Here is a 9,342-nt window from a genome sequence, read left to right as displayed (position 1 = left end):
CAGGGTAGTGAGTGCCCCATCCCTGGAGATATCCCAGGCCACAAATGAGTACTTCCCCCCAAACCTGTTACTTGCTCCCAAAATCGTTATTTCCCCCCAAACCTCTTATTTCCATGATAACGCGTTATTCCCCTGCAAAAAGCACCTTCCCCCCCTCACCCCCCCCAAAGCACATATCTTTTCCCCCCAAAGAAGTGTTTTTCTCACCAAAGTGTTTATTTATTCACCAGAACATATCATTTTCCCACAGCGTGCCACTTTTCCCAAGACATGTTACTGGTGGATACAATGGGAGGGGATGAGGCCACCAAATGCAGCAGAAGGGCAGAAGAACTGGGGGGGGGCAAAGAAAGCAGTGCAGAATTGAGGGAATGCTGACACAGGGGAGACAACGGGGAAGGGGGAGGGCAGAAAGGAGAGCCTTTGCAGTGCCGTTTTAGAACCTATAGAAGAGCCACCACATCAGTTATCTTTGTTCCAGTGACCATAATTAGCATATCTCCAACAGATACACACGTCTCACAGAAAGGTTCTAATTTCTGGGATGTACCAGGTTTTTAGAGGGTTGCCCACCGCTGTTGGTCAACTCCACAGATGGGAACAATTTCAGTAGGGTCACATCTGGCTTTTCATTATTCTGGGGAACTCTCCATCACATACGATCCAGTTTGCAGCACAGATTCTCTCCAATTGATTAGCTCTGATAGTATCTCAGCCTTCCCCTAGGCTCCCATCCTTAAGCTCTCAACCCTATCATCACCATCATTAATTTCCAGACATTCACATTTTTTTCTTAACATAGAGGGCCACACCACGGCCTTTCCAGCTTTGCCTATCTTTTTTCAAAAGTTGGTAACCATCCATCACAGCACTCCAACTGTGAGAGTCATCCCAGCACATTTCTGTGATGGCCACTACATAACAGCTTTCTGACAGCACAATGGCTTCCAGCTCCTCCTGTTTGTTACCTATGCTGCATGCATTAGTGTAAATGTACCTCAGCTGGGCCACCTTTTGAGTGGCAGAAGGCCTAACACCTCTTGACCATACTCAGGTGTTTCCATAGTGACCAACCTCACACCAACTCTTGTGTTGATCGTGCAAAAAGGTGTGAGACCCTCCTCCTTCACCAAGACACAAGACTGTGGGATCCTACAAGCACAATCCTTTCCCACAAGAGCAGGCATGTTACACACAGGCTCATTTCTAGTGACTCCAGTTTCACCCCCGCACCTCTTCATACCCAGTTCAAAGCTCTATAAATGAACCCCCTTTGTCTTGTCCCCCACGGGGGGGTTGAGGACTCCTTTTGGCTTTGGGGCTGCCCAGAGGCATTGGTGGACTCTTGAGGGAGGTCCTGAGACCCCTACCTTAGCCAGCATCGTGACAAAGCCAGAGGCAGGGCTGTGGGGACAGGTGCAGCCTGGCAGCATCGCTGGGGCCCGTGTTCTGCTGTAGGGCGAGGTGGGGGCACAGCAGGACCTGCCCAAAGCACACCCTGAATCGCTCCAGGAGGGCAATCCTGCCCTGCACCGGCCCCACTGCCCCCTCACCCCCCACATACACACTCGGGAACCCCCAAAAGAGGACGGGGTCAACTACACCCCCTACAGACCCACAACTACCCCCATAAGCGGGAGGGAGGGGGGGACACTCAGATCTGGGGGTACCTGAACCCCTGCAGAGGTTTTGGGGCTGCCTAACGGCACCCCCTGTAGGAATCCCAAAAGGGGGTGAGGCCACAGCAGGAGGTGCGCTAAGAGCCCCGAAACGCCCAGGGTGAACGAAGGGACCTCAAATAGGAGCGCGGCCAAGCATGGCGTTCCCAGCCCCACCGAGCGATGGAGGTGTTCCACAACGGCCGCGAGCTCCGGAGGTCCCTGAAAACAAAAGCACCGCACCGGGACATCCAAAAGATGGACCGAGAACCCCCGCTCCATACGGGGACTCCCTCGCGCCCGGTGGGGCGCACCGACCCCGGTCAAAAGACGCGGCCCAAGCGCCGGGAGGAAGAAGAGGAAAAGAACCACCGCTCCGCCACCCGCGGCCACGACAACGCTGCCGGAAAGCAGCGCCGTTAACGATGACGACGCCGGAAAGCGATGCCGTCTCCATGGTAACGCGGCTGGCAGCGCCTTTCCTGATTGGCTGATCCGGGAGCCGCCACCACTCCTCCCCCCGGCGGCGCCGCGGGGCATGCCGGGAAGCGCCGTCCTTCCGCCGCCGCGCGGGAGCTGCCGGGAAGCGGTGCGGTTGTATGGCGGAGCCGGCGGTGAGCGGGGCGGGCGTTTGGGGCGTTGTGGGGCGGGATGGGGGTGCCGGAGGCCGTAGGTCCGTAAGTTCCGCGGGGCCCTACGGGGTGGCTGCAGGAGGGCTGTAGGAGCTGCGAGAGGGCCGTAGGGGGGTGCGGGTGGGCACCGGGCCGTCCGTGGGGTCGCGGAGCTGTAGAGGTGGTAGCGGTGTGGGAGCTGCTGGGGTCCTGGGAGCTGTGTGGGGGCTGCGGGGTCCCATAGGTGATCCCCTATGGATAGTGGGAATAGGGGCCCTGCATGCGAGGTGCAGAGATAGAGGGGTGCTGCGGCAGCGGTGCAGGCGTTGCTGGGAGCTGCAGGAGTGGCTGTGGGAGTGCTCCAGGGGGCCGGCGAGGCACGGAGAGGGCATGGGGTTCAGTAGGCGGTCCTGGGAGCCGCAGGGGCGCTGTGGGGTTGTGCGGGTGCTCATGGACGTCTGGGGGGTTATGGGTGCTACAGAGGTTCTGTAGGACCGTGTCCGACCCGGCTCTCCCCGTGCAGCTCCCCGGGGGGCCGCAGCCCCGCGCCCGGCGCCTGGCGGCGCTGCTGAACCGCAGCCTGCGGGTGCGCATGTCGGACGGGCGCACACTGGTGGGAGCCTTCCTCTGCACCGACCGCGACGCCAACATCATCCTCGGCTCCGCGCAGGAGTTCCTGAAGGCTGCGGGTACGGGGCCACGGCGGGAATTGGGGCCGCAGGGTCAGTGGGGACTCGAGGGCTGATGGGGGTGAGGGGAGCGATTGAAGTGGGGGCAGCGATGGGGAGGGCGATGGAGGTGCCGGGGGCGATGGGAGCGGGACCACAGGAAATGGTGGGGAGGGGGATGTGGCGGTGAGGCTGACACGGGGCTGCTGTCCCCTGCAGATGCGTTCCGGGCAGCGAGCCGCGTGTGCTGGGCCTGGCCATGGTGCCTGGGCACCACATTGTGTCCATCGAGGTGGAGCGCGACGCTGCTGCCGCCCTGTGCTCCTGATGGCCCCACCGTGGGATGGAGCCCTGAGTGTTGTGCATCTCTCGTGTGCCCTAACTGGTGATGGACGCCAGCCATGCGAAATGACCACCGGAACTGTGATCCCCGCAGCCCCAGTAGAACTCCTGTGGTGGTCACGCTGTCACCACGTGATGCCGTCATTCCAGTCCCCTGCAAAGCAGGACACAGATGCCCCTTCCTCCCCCAAACACTCCGTTTTCAACCTGAAACAGAGTTGTGCAGCTTAATTTAATCTCAGGTACAAAATGTTTCAGTGGGCGAGAGGGAACGCAGAACAGTCCTGATGCCTCCTAACTGCGATAAAACGCTGTGGCCGAGGGGGGTCAGGGAGGAACAGGAACAAGGGGGATTACACAGAGGGTCTGGGGCAGCCACAGGGTTCAGCACCATGGTGGGGAGGGGTGGGAGAGGGCCGCTGATGGGGCCATCCGCCCAGGTTGCGGTGACACTGAGACACAGCCCCCCAACAAGTACACCCCAGGGACCTGCACCGGCAGTCGGGAACCCCAGAGCCGCCCTCCCCCCACAGTAAGGCACCCCCCACAGCACTTCATATAGAAGTTAAAAAAAAAGATGCAGAAATGGTCGTTTACAAAATAAAGATCCCCAAAATGCCCCCCTTGGGTAGTTTTCAGTTGAAATCTGAGAAGGATCTGTCAAAGCTTCCCCCCCTGCCTCCAAGGTCCCTCTTAATGCTTTGTGGGTGGGGCCAGGGGCAGAACCCACCCCCAGAGCCCCCCTGTGTTTGGGGGCAGCGAGACCCCCTTCACTCTGATGGGAGACGGGGGCACTGAACCCTCCTCCTTCCATAAGATGAGGGACACTGGCGACCCTGCCCACAGTGGGGGGCAACAGGAGCTTCTGTGATGAGTGGGAAGGGTTGAAGACTGATTTCTGTTAACAACAAAAAGTCTGCGTGCTTATGAAGAGATAAAGTAACTTATTTATTGCTTTATTTTGCGCTTCATTCAATATTTGACTAAATCCTGAGTTCTGGAGCAGGTCAAACTGGGCCAGCATTAAGTAGACAACTACAGAATTATTTTCCAGCAGATCGTAACGTGTGAACCACAGAAATGGCTGTGGAAGGGCCGAGGGTGACCTGCTGTTAGGAAGAGCATACCAGACTCCAATCAGAACATGAGAATCCGGCTCTGTCCAAGTCCCAGATGCATGGCCAGCAGCCAGAAGGGCTGACCACGTGTCCGCAGGGTGACGCTGCCGGTCAGTTGAGAACAAACGTGTGGCTGAAGAATCTGATGCTGATCTGGTAAAAAGTCTACTTACATGAGCCCGTGTTTAAAGACACAACCACAAACACAGGGTTGCCCCAGTGATCCCTGCCAGGGCCCGCAGGTTGCACCTGCCTTGTTAAGGCATCTCAAAAATGGTGTTGGGAAGTGACTGCTCCACATTTTCGTGGTGTTTCCAGGCCTTGTCTGTGTTCCCTCTCTACGCCTTTACTGAGGTTTCTGCAGTGAAACCTGGCGCTGGTTTCCGTACCTACTTGTTTGTAAGTTGTTTTCAGATTCTCAGTGTTACCCATTCCTATGGTAACTGGGGTTTCTGTTCTGTACCTTGGAGTGGAATATTCCTCTGTGTTGCAGTATCTGGGATTTATACTTCAGCACAAAATGTGAAACGTGAGCAGCTCAGTTCCAGGAGCATTCCAACGCTGCGCAATGAGCGCTGCCTCCAAACGCGAAGCAATTCCTACCGTTCCAGAGACCGAGCACTTCAGAAGTTATGTAGGTACCTTGCATACAGTTGGGCACCAAACCCAAAGTGGAGCTTGTGTGGATTTCACTAGCTGGGATTTGGAGACTCTAAGAGCCTGGACTGAGGGTGCACAAGGAATAAGCTTATAGGAAATGGGGGGTGGGAGGGGTGGCGGAAATAAAATGTTAAGATAGAGGGTGTTTGGAGACATCAGGTAATATTGGTGGGGACTGAAGGCAAAGAATTTGAGGAGGTGAAAATGAGGAGAGCTCCTTCTCCACTTCCAAAAGCCACGTGTCAGAGTATCTCCATCCCCACGGGAGGTGACCTGGGCGCCTGGGCCCCACCTCGGAACCCGCGTTGCCTGGGCACCCAGGCATGCCAGTGCTGTGCTCTGGGACCATGGAGCAGCGGTGGGTGCCCCTCCTGCTGCTCCTGGTGCCCTGGCTTCCGGGGCTGCACTCCTGCCTGCTCTGCTTTGGGCCCCCCATTCAGTGGGCCCGGCTCTGCCGTGAGATGGCCAGGAGCTCTCAGGACTCCCAGCACCAGCACTGCCTGGAGGCCCTCGCAGAGGCTGCTGTGCCACTTGCCCCCGTCACTGTGGGTGGGTGGTGAGACCCCAGGGATGCCCACCCCAATGGGACCCTCTGCCCAAGGGCACCTGTCCTGACCGGCACCCTAGGGGCCACCATCTTGAGATGGGACACTCAGATGAGCGTTCTGGGGGCCCTCAAGCATGCCACGGTCTCCCCAGTCTTGAAGTGGACTCCCCCAGGCACCCCTCAGCCCCATTTGGCACTCTCCCAACTCTGATATGGATCCCGGGGATCTCTGGGAACACCAGATTTCCATGGAACGCTGGATGGATCCCAGCCCTGGGCAGGGATACAGTGTGGACTTCCAGCAACTCCCAGAGCTACCCAAGATCTTGGGGATCTTCAGGGATGCCTGACCCTTCCCAGAACCCTTATGCCCTGACCAGGACTCCGGGAATCAGCCCCTCACCCTCCTCCAGTTCTTACTGGAACCCTCGAGCCTCCAATCCTGACCGTGTGCTGGTCCCAGTGCCCTTGTTGTGGTCCCAGGGGCAGGGCAGAGCGAAGCACTGCGGAAGATCGTCATGGATGCCTTGCATTTACTGGAGAAGCAGAAGGACAAGAGTGAGCAGGGATGAGACGTATGGGAGGTTCGGGGCACAGGGGACGAGACTCAGAGGACTTGGATGGGGATCCGTGGGAATATAGGATGTATGGATTTGGGGTGTGGTATAAGGGCATATTTGGGGAATCCTGAGGGTATATGGGTTTCAGGGTATAGAGGGTCTGGTGCTTTTTGGGGGTATTTAGGGGCATATGAAAGTCTGGGATGGGTATATGGGATCTATGGGATCCAGGTGAGTTGCACGGGGAATGTGTGGGATGAGTGGGGACACGAGTCTTGACATTGGAAGATTTTGGAGGGGGGGGAGCATTGTCTGACATGGACATCTGTGAGCCTCCAGAGCCTTTTGAGGTGTCTCTGCGGGAAGCCATCCAAATTATTTGGGTGAAGCTGAGCCAGTTGGAGCAAGGTATGGGGCCAGCAGGGACCCCCATCCAGGACTCCCACCCATGTGAACCCTGGGACTCCACCCCCCAGCTTCCCCACATGGGGCACACAGACACCCCTTTAGGTCTCCACCCTGGGCATCCCTTTCCTGGGGGCACCCCCGGGGACTCCATTCCAGGGCTGGACAAGGGCTGAGCCCTTACAGCTCGTCACAGGGATGAGGACCCCTCGCGATCCCCAGTTTAACGATGCTTCCCCCAACCAGCTCCTGCCTGCATCCCCCCCTGCGGTGAGTGCCTCTCGTGTTTTACCATCCCCCCGTCCCCAGATTCCCTTCCTCCCCCGACACTGCCAAGCACCTCCTTCCCAGGGCACCAGCCGGCCGCCCGCATCTTCCAGTGCTCAACCTGCCGCCTCGTGGACTGCCAGTTCCCTGTAGACTGTCCAGGTAGGGGGCACGGGGACCGGGACGTCGCTACCCAGGCCGCGTGTCTGCCCATGCCTGCTGCGAGCACCTGCAGTCGCACAGAGGCGCAGCGGCTCCTGCGGGTGCGTGAGCGCAGGTGAGCTCAGCTGGCAGCGCTCCCAGTTCAGGACGTGTGGGTCCACGAGGACGAAGCCGTCACGCTGCGCTGCGACGTGCCCTTCGCCGTCCCTCCCGAGCTGCAGGTTACGTGGATGTTTGCCAAGGACGTAAGCAGCTCGCGCGTGCAGTGCGAACAGACGTCGGGGGGCCTGGGCGCGGGGCGCTGCCGCTCGTGTGCTCGGCGCGGCGCTGCCGGCTGCGGGGGCCTTGCTTGTAAGGGGCGGGTGCGCGCTGTAAGCAGCGCGTGTGAGAGCGCGGGGCAGGAACAGGGGAGCACCCGCTCGAAGGGTGAGCGTGCGCGAGGTGGGCCACCGTGTGTGTGCAGCTTCTCGTGCTCTTCTGTGAAGGAAGTGAGCCGTGCACGTGTTGGCACGTGAGCAGCGTGCGTGGGACGTGAGGTGCGATGCGCGTGCGTGAGTGTAGGACACGAGGAGCACGTGGGGACGCGACAAGTATGCGTGTGACACGGGTGCCTTTGCGTGCACGCACCGATGGGCCGGGTTCCCCACGCCCCAGATACGCACGCAGGACCTGGCGCTGTTTGAGGAGCTGCAGAGGGGCGCTGGGGAACCGCCCGGCCTGACCGTGCAGGACCCCACTCTGGGAACCATCGCCTGTCGCCTGGGGGCCGCCTCTGAGACCCTGGCCCGCAAGTACTTCTACCTCAACGGTGTGCATGGATCGGAAGCCTGCGGGGCAGCGTGGGGTGCAGAGGGACCCCGGGATCCCCGGGTGCAGGGGGTGGGAGGAGGTGGGCTACGCGAGAGCAGAGTCTCTGCACGGCTGGGGCTCTGGTGAGAGGAGAGAGTGGAGCAGGTGTTCCCTGACCCCAGCTCCTCATGGGGCAATGGGGTGTGTGGGGGCTCCGGGAGCCACCAAGTCTGTGCCAGAGCAGGGGCTGCAGGAGCTGAAGGGGCTGCAGGGGTGTGTGACTGCTGGCGGGAGTTCCCCACATGCCTGGCTGGGTCCCTGCAGTGTCGGGAGGAAGCGTGGAGGCCGAGCAGGGGCTCCAGGCCCGGTTCAGAGCTGTGCTGCGCTGGCCCCGGGGCAGAGCCCCCCTGCACCTCACCACATCCCTGCAGCTGGGATTGGTCCTTGGCTTCGTCGGGCTCGTGCTGCTGCTGCTGCTGCTGCTGTGAGCGCTCCTGACCTGCCGCACTCACCGTTCCCGCAGCTGGGGTCCCTCACAGACCTGCATCAGGTTCCCAAATCCCCCTGAAGTCCCAGGGCCTCAGGAATCCCTACAGATGTGAGGGGACCAGATGTCCCCTGCAGCACAGACTGCTGTGACTCCCTGCCTGACAGAGCTCTTATTTTCCCCTGGGACTCCCTTCGCCTTCTGACCCATGCTGAGACTCCTCACTCACACCCAGAACCTCTCCACAGCTCCCTGCTTCCCCCAGACTCCTTAATGTCCCTGAGACCCTGTCACTTTCCCTCATTTTCCCCAGAATCGCCATAGTTCCTCTAGGGCCCTGCTTACATGCATTGTATGTGACTCAGTTGTCTCCACGACCTCAAGTCCCCATACTTTCACCCTTAGATCCCTTAGGTTGCTCCCAGGACCCACAGTTGCCCCACAGCCCTCTTCCCTCACCTCCAACAGATGGGGATATGAGGTCTCCCTTCCCCTCCTGCCTCTCTCTCCATCCTTCTTAACTCCTCCTAGGGCCTCCTGGCGATGCTGCCGAAAATCTTCGGAGCCTCCCAGACCCCAGTGACTCCCGGGCACCCCATGGACACCAGGGCCCCAAAGGGAGTGTGGATTCATGTGGACTTACACCAGGATCTTTCCCCCGAGGGCCGAAACATCAGCAGCTGCTCATCGTGCATTGTCCATGGGGTGTAGCGGAGACTCCCGGGTCCTTACGCTGACTCTTTGCCTGTATGGAGTGGGGGAGAATTTGCCTTTGCTTTTGTTACAAATTATAATCATAATGTCTTTCTTATTTCTGGGAGAGAGAAGGTATGGGGTAGGAGGAGATGACTCAACCCCCCAGAGGCAGGAGCCGCTGTGTGCAGCCCCAGGAGAGCCGTGTGTCAGAGGGTCCAGCCCTCTGCGCAGCCAGGGAGCGCCCGTTGTCCCAGCTCACTGCTCGGGTACAAAGGCAGCAGCACAGTGGTGACATGCTCTGAGAACTCAGAGTGGCCCAGGACAGGGCTGCACCGCCACTGCTGCTGCTGCCATGGAGCTTAACGCACTGGG

The 9,342-nt window shown here is 59.4% G+C and overlaps 2 protein-coding genes across 9 annotated transcripts; both read left to right on the top strand.

Moving 5' to 3' along the window:
• Positions 1–2,163: 2,163 nt before the first annotated feature.
• NAA38 (N(alpha)-acetyltransferase 38, NatC auxiliary subunit) lies at positions 2,164–4,238 on the top strand. The gene is given in 4 exon segments (XM_010728388.3): positions 2,164–2,272; positions 2,793–2,958; positions 3,157–3,165; positions 3,168–4,238. Coding segments are annotated over 4 exon segments (288 nt in total). The 5' UTR covers positions 2,164–2,257; the 3' UTR covers positions 3,266–4,238.
• Positions 4,239–5,322: 1,084 nt separating this feature from the next.
• On the top strand, positions 5,323–9,085 carry SPACA6 (sperm acrosome associated 6). 8 transcript variants are annotated; one of them, XR_002110819.2, is made up of 9 exons: positions 5,323–5,606; positions 6,088–6,162; positions 6,504–6,572; positions 6,816–6,839; positions 6,921–6,998; positions 7,140–7,243; positions 7,653–7,806; positions 8,112–8,337; positions 8,806–8,896. XR_002110819.2 is itself a non-coding variant. In XM_019611884.2 (9 exons), the coding sequence occupies exons 1-9, from the start codon at positions 5,381–5,383 to the stop codon at positions 8,983–8,985; spliced, it is 1,053 nt and encodes a 350-aa protein (XP_019467429.1). In that variant the 5' UTR covers positions 5,323–5,380; the 3' UTR covers positions 8,986–9,074. The 8 variants fall into 8 exon arrangements, 7 of the variants coding, with proteins under 7 accessions (XP_019467429.1, XP_019467427.1, XP_019467431.1 ...); XM_019611884.2 differs by having other exon boundaries at positions 7,653–7,789; positions 8,112–8,271; positions 8,806–9,074; XM_019611882.2 differs by having other exon boundaries at positions 7,653–7,789; positions 8,806–9,074.
• The last annotated feature ends 257 nt before the right edge of the window (positions 9,086–9,342 follow it).

The sequence above is a fragment of the Meleagris gallopavo genome, unplaced genomic scaffold (genome assembly GCF_000146605.3).
Source record: "Meleagris gallopavo isolate NT-WF06-2002-E0010 breed Aviagen turkey brand Nicholas breeding stock unplaced genomic scaffold, Turkey_5.1 ChrUn_random_7180001957605, whole genome shotgun sequence".
Taxonomy (NCBI): Eukaryota; Metazoa; Chordata; class Aves; order Galliformes; family Phasianidae; genus Meleagris; species Meleagris gallopavo.
This window is presented reverse-complemented; position numbering and strand designations above follow the sequence as displayed.